The 14,747-nt window shown below is 49.8% G+C and overlaps 1 protein-coding gene across 1 annotated transcript in view; it reads right to left on the bottom strand.

Annotated features, from left to right (window-relative positions):
- The window catches only part of GATB (glutamyl-tRNA amidotransferase subunit B), a 97,150-nt gene that overhangs the window by 55,362 nt on the left and 27,041 nt on the right, over positions 1-14,747 (bottom strand). Inside the window, exons 3-5 of the mRNA XM_020903358.2 lie at positions 6,278-6,391; positions 3,794-3,992; positions 3,035-3,157 (exon numbers count right to left, since the gene is read on the bottom strand). Coding sequence (XP_020759017.2) covers positions 3,035-3,157; positions 3,794-3,992; positions 6,278-6,391 — 436 coding nt within the window. The remainder of the gene's footprint in view (positions 1-3,034; positions 3,158-3,793; positions 3,993-6,277; positions 6,392-14,747) is intronic.

The following is a 14,747-nucleotide window of genomic DNA, read 5'->3' as shown; positions in this document are numbered from 1 at the left end:
TTAATTCTAGAAGGTCTTGTAGTCTTCCTAGTACTGTTCAACTTCAGCTTCTTCAGCATTACTGGTCAGGACACAGACTTGGATTACCGTGACACTGAACAGTTTGCCTTGGAGACGAACAGAGATCATTCTGTCATTTTTCAGACTACAACCAAGTACTGCATTTTGGACTCTTTTGTTGACTCTGAGGGCTACTCCATTTCTTTTAAGGAATTATTGCCCACAGTAGTAGATATAATGGTCATCTGAGTTAAATTCACCCATTCCAGTCCATCTTAGTTCGCTGATTCCTAGAATGTCAACATTCACTCTTGCCATCCCCCGTTTGACCACTTCCAACTTGGCTTGCTTCATGGGCCTAACATTCCAGGTTCCTATGCAGTGTTGCTATTTACAGCTTTGGGCTTTACTTCCATCACCAGTCACATCCACAGCTAGGTCTTGTTTTTGCTTTGGTTCTGTCTCTTCATTCTTTCTGGAGTTATTTCTCCACTGATTTCCATAGCATATTGGGCATATACTGACCTGGGGAGTTCATCTTTCAGTGTCCTATCTTTTTGCCTTTTCATATGCTTCATGGGGTTCTCAAGGCAAGAATACTGAGGTGGTTTGCCATTCCCTTCTCCAGCGGACCACATTTTGTCAGAATTCTTCACCATGACCTGTCTTGTCTTGGGTGGCCCTACAGGGCATGGCTCATAGTTTCATTGAGTTAGACAAGGCTGTGGTCCATGTGATTAGATTGATAACCTTGAGAACCACAGAAGCTCATCAGGAGATCACCTGAGGCCAGATTAAAGGAGCCTGGGCACACCCAGCTCCCTGCCAGCAACCCCCCCCCCCCCCCCCCCTTCAATCACTGCTGTGAAAGTCTTCACCACATCCTCCCAGGCTGGGACACACAGTGTTGGGGACACGGATCCCCCTGAAACAGGGGGTACAACCCTTGGAAGAATGACACAGCCTGAGAAGTCCACATAAACTGATTAGAACTAAAGAGGTCCAAGATGGTGGACAGGTTGCCTTCCACTAGACCCTGAGCCTCAGTGCATGCTCACTGTAACACATGAGCAAGCTACATTACACAACCACAGGTGCCAGGACAGTTCCAAGGCTGATCATCCAAGACCAAAAAGTGAGCGGTACACCAATTCCTGGAAATCTCCATCCCTTCCCCAAAACAGCAGGAATAATCCTCCCAGTCATTAGCCTATGAAATTACCCAGCTCATAAAAGCTAACTACACCATATTTCGAGGCCCCTCTCCCTCATGAGATGGTCCACAGCCTCTGTGGAGTGTGTTTCTAAATAAATCCACTTCTTACCTATCACTCTGTCTCTCACTGAACTCTTTCTGCCATGAGACATCAGGAACCTAAACCTTAATCTTCACTGGGCTTTCCCGGTGGCTCACACAGTAAAGAATCCACCTGCAATGTGGGAGACCTGGGTTCAAACCCTGTGTTCGGAAGATCCCCTGGAGGAGGGCATGGCAACCCACTCTAGTATTCTTGCCTGGAGAATCCCCATGGACAGAGGAGCCTGGCAGGCTACAATCCATGGGGTCACAAAGAGTGGGACATGATTGAGCGACTAAGAATAGCTAACCTTCATTAAGTCCTAAAACAAGGTGTGTGATGTTAGCTGGAACACTGTGGGTTTTTGCTAGAGTCTGAGTCCCTGGCTGCGTGGGTTCAAGTCCCAGTCACGGTTATGGCCAGGTTGTGGGCACAAGTCCCAGTCTGAGTTACTCTGTTTCACCTGTTTGCCTGGCAAAAAAGTCAAGCTATTCTTTTCTACTTCACCCAAAACTCTGTCTCTGAGATTTGATTTAGCACTGATGCACAGCGGCTGAGTTTCCAGCATCAGGGGAAATCTGCTGTCTCTGCTTGATTGCCTGGGAGCTGGGATAGCCAGAGTCTTGGACTCTGGCTCAGATTGGAACCTACGCCCTGGGTTCTCCTGATTCTCAGGCCTTCAGTCTCAGGCTGGAACTATAATACTATTGGCTCTCCTGCTGCTTGCTGACTGCAAATCTTATGACATCTCAGTCTCCACAATCACATGAGCTAATTCTTTATAGTTAAATCTCTAAATTTATATTTCTCTCTCTCTCACACACATACACATTCTATTTATTCTGTTTCTCTGAAAAATCTAGACTAACACACCAATGAACAGAGCGATGGATTAACCCACTGCAGATGAAGAACTTGCACCCTTTCTCTACACTGTCAGGGAGTGCTCTGTGAGTGGCAGTTTTTTCAAAGACCCTGGGAACAGAAAATAGGGGAAAACCACAGATGACGAGCATGGGGATGTAAGGATGGGCAGAGCAGTGATAAGAAGGGGCAATAAAAAACTGACCAAAACTTGTGATTCTTATATCCAACTGGCAAACACTTAAAAGTGTATAGTTTCCTTGATCCCAAATTTGCACACTGTTTCTTCTGTTTAACTCCCTATTACATTTCTATTTCATCTAAGAAATATAATTTAAATTATAACTGTATTTAACTTTACCTCAAAGTTAAAGTTTTGTGAAATCATAGCCTTGGTTTGCAGGTGATACAATTTGGCTTCAGTTTTACCTGGATGAAAAGTTTGTCGAAAAGGCAGAAAAGAAGAAGACCCAAAGGAAAAGCATTAACTAGCAGTTAAGCAGTGTCCACACAGAACTCACGAGCTAAGAGCTCCTCTGGACGAGCACGCTGTCTCCTCTGCGGATGACACGCTGCTCAGACACACTTTATTCATTCCCGCAGTGCCCTGGACGAGAAGCAGGAGGCGCCTCCGGTCCTGAGCGCATCTCCCGCTCCGGGGCTCAGCTACCTGCAGAGCTGCTGTTGGCGTGCTATTTCTGGTCAGGGGCTCAGAAGAGAACCCACGGGAAATTCTAAGGGGGGGGAACACCCTGCGGCAGAAAAGGCTGAGAAAGGACACAAACAACCCCACTACAGCTGACTACACTCCAGTGAGACGCACACAGAGAGGGAGAGAGGGAAGAGGAGGGAGCTTCTTCTGGGGCTTTTACCTGCCATGTTTGCCTGGCTGGTCCCCAAGGCCTGAAGAATCAGCTGCAGCTCCCTGACAGCTGTGGCCGCCTCTTCTCCACAGGACATGTCAGGCTCCAGGACCACTTCCAGGAGGCCGATCCCTTCCAGAGAGAGACAGAGTCAGCCTGACTGGACTGCTCTGGTTTCGGTCCCCAGACACATCAGGCTTCAGTTTTAGGAAAACCCTGGCCCCTGACGGGGCTTCCCGAGTGGCTCAGTGGTAAAGAATCTGCTGGCAATGCCGGAGACGCGAGAGACACAGGTTTGATCCCTGGGTCAGGAAAATCCCCTGGAGGAGGGCATGGCTACCCACTCCAGGACTCGCACCCGGGGAACCCCACGGACAGAGGAGCCTGGCAGGCCACAGTCTGTGGGGTTGCAGCGTGGGACACTGAGCGACTGAGCATGCACACATCACTGATGGGCGCTGACTCACTTCTCTCTACCCTCACTTTTGAATTTTTAACTTTGGTTCTTTTCTTTTAATGTCTGCTTCCTACACCAAGCTGCTGGGTCCATGAGTAGGTGGTGATGTCGACCTCATTTTAGGCATGGGTTAGAAGCCAGTCCACAGAAACCACAGTCCCCACCCGGCTCGCTAATCAGCTCTGCCAACACCAGTGCTGATGTTCTGACCCATCTGTCAACCTCCGGGGCCTGTTTCCTCACCTGGTTTGAGAAAGCCCTGGAGGGGAAGGGCGCTGGCAGGAAGGAAGGCGGAGCGTCCCCAAGCCTACCTGCCCTGTTCAGGTCAATGAGCGTCTGGGACCGCAGGTCGTCCTGCAGGCTTTTGCCGCTGTCCTGCTCCAGCTGGATCTGCTTCACCCTCACGGTCCTGGTGACCATCTGACTTGGCTTCCTCCCCACACAGACGCTGTACGCCAAGCTCCCATTCACAGCGATCGGGAGCCTCTGCTGGGTAATCTGGTAGCCCGCCTGCACGCAAATGGGGGCCAGAGTCACTAGTCTGTAAGTCAAAGCTGGAACCAGTTGATCACTCCGTTTAATGTCCTAAAACTACAAGCTTACTTAAAAACACAACACAATAACAAAAAAGGAAAACGAGACGAAAAATTAGTCTATGGCCATAATCTAGCCTGGCCTCTTCCGACTTCTCTGAGTCCCCTGTCCCCACAGCCCCAATGATGAAGCAGTAAACCACACGGATCCTCGCTCTTCCCTGCTGAGTACCATTCTGGGGACTAACAATCATCTCTCTGTCTGCAGCCTCGAAGAAAAGAACATGTTGTTTCCACTTAGCTCGTTAGCTCAGCCCTGCATCTGCTTACTGGGCTCCTGACAGACCCTCTAACTGGGAGTGCTAGCTAAGCACCCTGCCATCGCGTCTCAGCATAGCCGACAGCAGCTGCCAGCGCCGTGAGGCTGGGTTTGTTCCTGCTCTCTGAGCTAACCGATCATGTCAGATGCCCTCCCTGACCCGACCTCCCTGGTTCCTCGAGCCAGAAGATGCAGGGACACTCACGCTCCAGCGACGGGAAGCATGGAGTAGGGAAACACTGACGGATGTTGCCAGAGCCCCCTCACCCCTTCTGAGTGGGGAGGAAGGATTCCTTTCAGACGCACGTACACTAAAGAGAGGGCAGGCTAGACACGGGGAAGGACAGAGGACGCAGCATCCCCGGACTCCGCTCTCGGCACTTTACACCGTTCAGTTCTCAGGACAGCCTCAGTAACCAGGCACAGGGCATGCAGAGACTAAGGACCCGGGGCCAAAGCCACAGAGCCAGTAAGCATCAACATTAGGGTCTGAACTTGGGTGACCTGGCTCCTGAGTCTGTGCTCCTGGTTTCCTGGCCACCCTTTTCAAGCTTAAGCTGTATCAGAATCACCTGGCAGGGTGGTCAAAACAGATCTTTTGGCCCCACCTGAAGTGTTTCTGACTCTGCAGGTCTGGGGTGGTGCCTGAAAATCTCTATTTCTGACACGTTCCTAGGAGACACTGATGCTAGTGGCCTGGGGAACACACTTTGAGAACCACTGCATTAGGCCACCTTGTTTTCTGTGCTGAGACAGGAAGTCTTAATCTGTAAAAATTAAACTCTGGGTATGGTTGCCAACTAAAATACAGATGCTCAGTGAAAACTGTAATAATATGAATAAACTGTGTAGATAAAAATGAACACTTTTTTAGTATAAGCATGTCCCATGTAATATTTGGCAACAGTAACTCCAGATTATGTGAGCTACCTGGGCCAGAAAGATCAGAAAGCCAGAAAAATAAAGCATCTCATATTTTAGGTGCTTACTGCTACATCTCCCACCTTAACCAAACTCGTTATCGCTCTTAAAAGATGAATAAATGCCGTTTAATTCTTTCTTCCCTACCAAGCAGTGGAATTTGCTAAAAAGCTGGCAGTCAGAGGGGAAAAATAGTAGCAACTAGAGAATTCAGGTTCCTGTTGTACTTTTTATTTAACTCCACTCCTGCCTGCACCTGCTGAAAGCAGCTCACCCCCATCTTCAGTTCCGGGAGAATAATGTGAAACAATAGCAACACTGCTGACTGCCTAAGCCTCAAGCAGGGTCACACTCACCATCAGAGGCTCAGAGCAAATCAAACATCATTTGGGAAACCCACTCAACATTACAGTTTTGGTTCAGTTCAATACTATGAAAAATTGGCTCCAGTTCATACTGGCTTTTCTCATAAAGAAAAAAAACTTTCTAATTTTAAGGAAAAGGCAGGTTAATATCAGGTTTACTTGCTTTGCCCATTACTGTCATCCATCCAGGCTTCTGGTTCATGTTTCTGCTTACTACTGTCCACTTACGTGGTCCTTGGGGATGGCAGGCATGTCTGCAGAGGAGATGGTCCCATTACTGGGAAACCCAACTTGACAGAGGGATGCTCTCCCTGTCCTCCGAGCCACAGGATGCATTGACCGCTGCACGGAGGTGGCTTCTGTCCTAACTGGCAATTAGCACCAAACCCCACAGCTGGGCTGAGCCTGAGAACTCAGGCTGCCTCCCCTCTGTGGTCAATTACGAGCGAGCCCCAGAAGCATGAGGCTCCTGGTCGGAACCAGCCATCAGGACCCGGCGTCCAATCTGGTCCACGTCAGGGGGCACTGGCTTCATCAGCCAGGCAAGGCCCCCCGCAGGGCTGGACTGAGCTCTGGCTGAGGATGCACGCAGCACCCCCTGACAGCCAAGTCCTGGCTCTGGGTAGGGGGATGGACAGACAGGCAGAGCGTACTCACAGGGAGGTCTGCATAGAAGTAGTGCTTCCGGTCAAACAAGGACTTCCTGTTGATGTGACAGTCCAGGGCCAGGCCGGTCATCACGGCCGCCTCCACGCACCGCCTGTTGAGGACCTGCGGGGACAGGACACCCACCGCCTGAGCAAATATGCCTCCCCGTGGGCACCCTCCCTGGACCTGCGATCTCGCCCTTCGACAGGCATGAGCTCTGGCTCTTCCTGTGGGCAGCTCAGCTCACAAGCCAACTCTGTGTGTCTGCAATCGGGGAAGTGAGTGCAAGTCGCTCAGTGGTGTCCGACTCTGCGACCCTATGGCCTGGAGCCCGCCAGGCTCCTCTGTCCATGGGATTCTCTAGGCAAGAATACTGCAGTGGGCAGCTGTTCCCTTGTCCTGGGGGTCTTACCAATCCAGGGATTGAACCCAGGTCTCCTGCACTGCAGGCGGATTCTTTACCATCTGAGCCACCAGGGAAGCCCAAATTGGAGAAGGCTGATTTAAAAAAAAAAACAATAAAGGAAGCTGTGGTGGCGGTGGGCACTTAATAACTGCCTCGTCTGGGGTCCTTTCCCCTGACACCTGACAAGACATCAAAGTTAACAGGGAGGGCCCCAGCAAAGCTCAGGAGAGGTTATTCCTCAGTCTCATCCCACTACTAGCAGAGCAAGAAGCCACTCAGAACACACAGAGGCACGGACTCCTGGAGGAGGCTTTGAGAAGCAGCTCTCCAAACCACCTCGGTGAGGCTGGGAAACACCGTGACAGAGAGAGAATGCGCTTTTGGAACCGAAAGGGCTGCAGCCATCTCCTTCAGGGCTGGGAAGTGCCTGCGCCTGCCTCCTGCTTCAGGTCCAGGCCCGGCTGAGCCCCAGAAGCAGGGGCTGGGCACACTTCCCCTTCACCTGCTGCCCCCGGGGGCCCCAGAGCTCCTTTTGGATCCCACCCTGTCCAGCTTTCAGGAGCAAAAGACCAAGGAAGGGCTAGCAAATGTTCTAGCCCCAAAGGAAGGAGACAGGTTTCAGAACTTTGGGTGGGTAAGTGGCTGGAATAAGGTTGACAGCTAGAGATAAGGAAGAAACGTATTGAGACGTGGAGTCAGACAGGCCCTCGCCCCTCCTGGGCTGTGTGTGCACGGCTGCAGGCCTGGAAGCCACAGTTCCCCATCTCAGGGGCAGAGAGAGTTACCGTCCACCATGCAGACTGGACAGTCATGGCCGGCTACAGTCACTGCCGCTCTAGGGCAGGAATTCAATAAACAGCTCCTTTTCCCCACTCTGCTTCAGTGAAAGTTTTGAGGACTGCACTTGCTCTTGCAATATGTTTCTATTTTTCATTAGAATATTTATGAGGTTCAATAGTGCATTTAGTATGTTTTTATTTATGTAGAGCTTTCTGGTTAAGGTTTTTCACAATCACCATTTTATTTCAACCTCACAGCAACCCTGTACAGAAGGAATTTGTACTATTCCAACATATCAGAAAAAGAATAAAGACCCAGAAAGACCAAGAGACTCGCCCAGACCTCAGAAAAGGCAAATGATAAGCCAGCTTGAGTCCACACATGCCCGAGCACAGAGGGTGATAGACAGAGCCGCCGTGGTGCGGGGACCAGGCACCCGGGCACGGGCGGGACTTGCTGATCAGACAGGCAGAGTCTAAATGCGAATCTGTATGAGAAAATGTGAGCGGTATGTCTACTTGCTGCAACATACATCCCCCCTCGGCCCCCCCAAAGAAAAAGTCAACACTAAACCTCCCTCCTAAAAACATCCTCCCAGGCCTGGTTTTGGAAGCCAGGTGACAAAATGGAGCCATCTCACAGCTTCTATTCAGAGCTCTTCATTTTGGGCCAAGTCATATTGTCAGCGCTGCGTAATAACGGTTTTCATGAAAAGATGTGTGGGCTGGGGGCGCTGGGATGGGGGAGACACAGGATGGTCTAATTATTGATGTTTTCACTTGCTAACGTTAGGCATTTTACTGAAAAGTTGTTACCACATTACAAACAGAGCTGGTGGAGAACCCTGCCATATTCAAGCCTGCAGATCTCATCTGGGCTAAGGCTCACGAGAACCTGAAGCTGGGGTCCTGCCCCGAGGCTCGCCCCTCTGGGGCTGGGCAGCAGCGTGGGCGTGCCTGGAGACTGCTGGACTGGCTGCCTGTCAGTTCTTGCTTTTCCACCCCACTCTTCTCTGACCACTGCTTCCTCTCTTGTCTCTCCCCAGTCTGCCCCTCTGGGACCAACCTGTTTGCTCTGGCTAGGCCTGGAGAGCACCCAGGGCTGTTTTGCTGGCTTCTTTCTGAGTGTGTATTGCTAATAAACACCCCATGCCTGGTGCTGTGTGGGAGTGGAGAGCCGTGGCTGATCACAGACTCTCACCTGCCCCGTGAGCACACGAGTACCTGGGCACTTTATAAACCATCATCAATTTCCAAAGGATAAGAATGCAGTAAAACACATAAACATTACAGCAATATTGAATATACTTTAATCTTTTTTTGATGATTTAGAAGGCCTGGAGCACTTCAGGGTCAGGATTATAAGCATCCATCATCGCCACACTACAGTTGCACAGAGGGGCTAGTAAACAGAGAGAGCCAGTTAAAAGAATGCCAAGAAAAAAGAATTTATTACAATCCTAGTCAAGCTGCTTGTGACAGATGGAGGTCCAGGTCAGCATGTTCTGAGGAGAGGATGCAGAATTGGAAAATTCAACTGGGGCTGTCTTTATTTCAGACAGTGTCTTCAACGTCTATACAGACAGTACTAGGCTTGAGGGGTGCCAAGCGCCATAGGACTCTGCCGCTGGCCCAACGAATGTGCACTGGGGATGTGAGCCTGCCGGTGCGGCCTCCACCCTCTACAAGCTCATCCTCCCCATGAGCGCGGTCCTGATAAAGGCTCAAACCTTACAGCATCCTGTGGCCTAAAGTCACTTTAAGCCTCCATGTCCACACATGAAAAAGGCCAGGCTCTGCCATGGTCTAGCGCTGGCCTCCATCTTCAATTCCATCTCCTATCTCTCTCACACTCACACACACACACACACACACACACACACACACACGGCGAAGGCTAGGATCTGACATCGTCAAGCGCTCTGGCCTCCATCTTCAATTCCACCTTCTATCGCTCACACACATACACACACACACACACACACACACACGGTGAAGGCTAGGATCTGACATCATCAAGTGCTCTGGCCTCCATCTTCAATTGCACCTTCTATCGCTCACACACACACACACACACGGTGAAGGCTAGGATCTGACATCATCAAGTGCTCTGGCCTCCATCTTCAATTCCACCTTCTATCGCTCGCACGCACACACACACACACACACACACACACACACTGCGAAGGCTAGGATCTGACATCATCAAGTGCTCTGGCCTCCATCTTCAATTCCACCTTCTATCGCACGCGCACACACACACACACATGGCGAAGGCTAGGATCTGACATCGTCAAGCGCTCTGGCCTCCATCTTCAATTCCACCTTCTATCGCTCACACACATACACACACACACACACCCACACACACCCACACACACACACGGTGAAGGCTAGGATCTGACATCGTCAAAGCACTCTGGCCTCCCTCTTCAATTCCACCTTCCATCGCTCACACACATACACACACACACCCACACACATACACACACACACTGTGAAGGCTAGGATCTGACACCGTCAAGCACTCTGGCCTCCCTCTTCAATTCCACCTTCTATCGCTCACACACATACACACACACACACCCCCCCTGCCCGGGCTCCCAGGTCCAGTTCTTCTACACAAACAATGCTGACTGCTGACCTGCCCTATTCTTATTCACAGTCTACGGAGATGTCACGTAAAGTCTGGGCGACTTTCCTTACCCTTCCCCCGTGTGCCTTGCTGACCTCCCCCAAGCTTCCATTTGTGTTTGCATCACGGTGGGTCAGATGTGTTTACATGTATTGCCCCTGAACTAAGTTCCACGAGAATGGGCACTGCCTGCTCCCCCTTGGACCCGGAGCCTCACAGAGAATGAAGGCAGCGGTGCTCAGGGAACGTGCGCTGAGCTGCAGTGAAGAGGGAGGGGCGGGCATCCAGGGCAGGTCTCAGAGAGGCTGCCATGCCTCCGTCTCCTCTAGGCTGTTACTTCCACCCGCTGGCCTTCAGACGTATTTCTGGAAGTTACGACCAACCGCATGTGACAAGATCAAAGAGGAATGAAAAAACTCCAAAGATGAACGTGTCCTGAAGATGTAAGTTCCAGAATTTTCTTTGTAATTCACATAAAGTGACTACAGAAGGGCTCATGGGTAATCACAGCAGCTTCCCTGTGGAAGGAAACCAATGCTCCTTGGCACTCACAAAGCACAGCTCTCTCCACGGAGCCTGAGCACACCTCACTCTGGCTTCAGGAACCATCGATGGCAAGTGCTGACTGCACGCTACTTGTGTCAGGAGGTGGGCTGTGCACGCCACACACTCACGCCAGTCAATCCCCTTGGCAATCCTAGGGCAGGAACTATCGTGATCGTCATCTTACAGATAATGAAGGAGAGCACAGGGGTTAAGTAACTCGCCCCAGGTGACTAGCAGGACATCAGACCCCAGGACCCAGACTCTCAACTACGCTCTTCCCTTAAACCTTCAGACAATGAGCTGCATGAGTGTTAGCACTCAAGCCCGCTGACACTGAGCCTTAATTCTCTCAGAATCTCAAACCAAACCCTTCCAGAGAGGTAGATTCTCTTTCTAGCAATTTTCTTCCTGCCAGCTCCTACGAGCACAGCCTTGTTCTCAGACGTCTAACTCTAAAAAGGTGAGCACTGTATTCCCTGAATTTTGTAAAACACTCCGCACACACGTGTCTTACACAGTGGCTTTGGCATGTGGCGGTTGCACAGGGAGCAGACCTGGAGTTTTTCTCAAGCAGCAGGGGATGTGTCATCACTGGACTTTCAAAACCTTTAGAGACAAGTACCATGAAACGATTTATCACATAAGTAAAGAGCTAATTCTTTAATTGGAAGTTAAGAAGCCTATGAGAGGTGGACGGAGGAGATGAGACAGTCAATATATGTCAAGTCCAGAAGAGAGAGACCGGGCATATCACAGCCAGGAAAAGGATACAGGCTGAGGAGACAGTGAATGGCTTTTAAAAGAATTATCACTTGTTCAACTTGTTTGCAAAATAAGTAGTGCTGCAACCATAACTTGCATGCAATCTAAAATACATCCAGCGCAGAAGGCAGCATCACCAGCCCAGAGACATCATGAGACTTCCAAGAACAGGCTGTGACTCCAATGTGAGAAGCAGGCTTCCAGTTTTAAGACTTACTTAGCCTAACCAAACATTTCCTGACCTGTGAGTATAACAATCATTCTTTTAACCACAACTCCCAATACACCTAAAATAAATGATCAAGTAATTCACATCCTACTTTTTAGTATGTCTTTATTATTTCCCTCCTCCTAAATCCTGATTTAATTCAGGCTTCCATTCAAACATGCTCCCCACCAAGCAAGACTTCTACACTAATCACCTGGCCAGGTTTCTCCACCTCCACACTCAGCTCTGGACTCTTGCCTCTGTACCAACTGATTCTTCTAAAGGATAAATCCATTCACGTACTCCCTTGTTAAAACCCTTCTCCCATCTCCCCACCACCGAAAGGATAAACACCAAGTGCTTGATGGAGTCTTCAAGGCTCTTCGAGGTTCGGCCCCGATCACCTTTCTGGCTTAGTCCTAACCCAAAAGATGCTCATACAGCCAGACACGTGACATGCTTTTGCACAAGCTGCTGCTTCTCCTGGGAACACCCTTCCTCCTCATCCACTGGAGCAAGATCCTGGTACCTGGCAAGACTCCCCCGTACGGGCATCCCTCCTTTTCAGGTCTTGCGCCCTCTGGGAAAGCACTGGCTCCCCAGCCAGACTGAGCTCCCTGGGGGCAGTCAAGTCACTTTATCTTCTTTGCCCTATTATCTAAACTCCATGCCAGCTGATTAAACATTAACTGAGGTAGTGAATAATTTAGCATTCCTTTTATCAACATCCCAAACTCCATAAGCTAGGAAATAAAAGCAAAACTGTTTTATAAAATATGTGTTAGGAAAAAAGAAACCACTCAGTATGTAAAACAGACAAGATGTAATGCAGAGACTTTATTACACAGATGACAGATGAGCTAGGAAGTCAAAGAGGCAACTTAGAAGATTCTCAGCGGCAAGAAGACCCTCATGCCCCAGGGATGGAGGGGTGGGGTGGCAGGGAGCAGTCTTACTGGCACCAGAAGGAGGGCACCAGAGGATGCTGAAAACCCAGTGGACCCGTCCCCCAATGGCAGGAGCCACGGACACGACCCCTCCACCACCAGAGATGCTGCCAGAGGGAAAAGGGAAGGAGAAGCTCTCTGTTGCTGCTCTCCTCCCAGCTCCAGGCTTTCATCAAAGCCTCCCGCCTAACCAGTCAAAAGCCAGCTAGCAGGGACGGCGTGAGGGCACACAAGAAGAACAGCCTGCGGGAGCAGTGTGCCCCCGACCCCATGACGCCCCAAAGAGCAGGGGAATGCTGAACCGAGGCGCTCAGGAACGTGGGCCATGACCACACAGCGAACCACGTCCATGTCGATATTCACTTCTGTGTCTCTTTCTCTTGATAAATATCTAATCGACCAAACGATGTCACTCTCAAGTCTGCCCAATCAACAACAAAAAGCAATGAACATCTTGTTGACTCCTTTCTCACATACTGGGAGCCAAGAATTATGAAATGTTACTAATGTATAAGGAGCATCTGTGATAACTCAATGTGGGTTGGACAGAAGTCTAAGATGATATTAACCATTAGGAAAGGATTGCTAAGCATATTAATGGAACAAAAAAGACTGCATAACTTACTTAAGTCGATGGAAATATTCCCTAGGATTTTAGCACAATAAATCTATTCACTGAAGTCAGTCTTGGGGACCTGCGCCAGGAAATACTTGTGATACACGTCAAAGGAGTAAAACTACAGTCTTCAAAACAGCCTGCGGTTCACGCCATTTTCCTCTCCTTCCTCCTCAACCCTCGAGTGGTGAACCCACGGCGCTGTGATACACAGTCAGTCCACTGGCTACCAGGACCTCCTTAAAAAATTGAGGCAACGTGACAAAAGCAGTGTCACGCACTGAATATTCAGCTGGCAACTCCTCTGGCGCATTCAAAGACTCTGAGGTGATGTTTTACGAAAAGCCCAAGTGGCAATTATTCTATGAAATTAATGTTACATGTGACAAACTTGATGGATGATTAAGATATAGCACAGTAAATGCTTTAATTTATAGAAAGAAAGTAATTAAGATTTATTAAGTAAAAATAAGGCACTAAAACAGGTCTTTATTTTACTGCTAACCATAAATTTGTCTCAAAGCACGAACTCTCTCTGATTCACATTCACAGCAAAAGTTCCCACACAGATAAATTTTCATTATGGAGGAGAAAGCTGCTCCCCACTGCCTCACCCCCACATTCCTTCGCACCACTGAGCTCTTCCGTCATCACCCAAAACAAACACAAACACTTCAAGGTCTGACGACTAAGCGTGCTGAAACTGCAAAGGAATTTTTTTTTAAAGTGGACTTTTCCCACCAAGAGACACCAGCTTTGGGAAGTCCTTTGTAGTCTAGTGGTCAGGACTCATCGCTCTCAGTGCCAAGGGCCTGGGCTCAACGTCTGGTTGGGAAACAAAAACCCCACAAGCCACAAAGGATGGCCAAAAATAAAAGAAAAAGTTAGCAGCTTTATGCAGATATTAAATACTTATCTAAAGATACTCACATAAACATGTATGTTTTTTACAACTAACGGGTGTTGTCTCAGGAAAAGGAGAAAGAGAACGCTACAATTTCTCTTTTATTTAAATCCCTCTTTCACAAAAGGGGGAAAAAATCAAATATCCATTCCAGGAAACAATTCTTGTTCAAAGAGGAGGGGTGTGGTCTGACAGGCCGGCCCCTCAGCTCCAAGGCGCCTCTCTACTCTCTTGCCCTCCTGAAGCAGATCCCAGGGCAAGGATACCTCCTGGGTCCAGACGGCCCACTCTCCTCACCTGGGGCCCCATTCTCCGCCAGCTTCCGCCTCCTGGCACGGTCAGGTGGCCTGGGGCTGGCACCCACCCTTACCACCAGTGAGTGGGCTGGGGAGGGAGGGCAGCCTCGACCAGCCCGGCCTCTGCCACTCACCTCTGCGCTGGCAGGACAAAGCCAAACTCCAGGGCTGCCTCCAGCCTGGGGGAAAAAGACCTCTCATGGGACACAGCCTGCGGTCCTCGGGCCTCACTCTGGGGTGAAGACTTGAAGACATGGTTAGAGAGGAAGGTTTGAGAAGGCCCGGCAGCCAGGGAAAAACAAGGCTGGGCCTGCGGGTTAACCGGGCTCCATCTCTGGCTCCCGCAGCACTCACAACAGTTACCAGTTTGGCAACTAACC

The sequence above is a fragment of the Odocoileus virginianus genome, chromosome 12 (assembly GCF_023699985.2).
Source record: "Odocoileus virginianus isolate 20LAN1187 ecotype Illinois chromosome 12, Ovbor_1.2, whole genome shotgun sequence".
NCBI lineage: Eukaryota > Metazoa > Chordata > Mammalia > Artiodactyla > Cervidae > Odocoileus > Odocoileus virginianus.
This window is presented reverse-complemented; position numbering and strand designations above follow the sequence as displayed.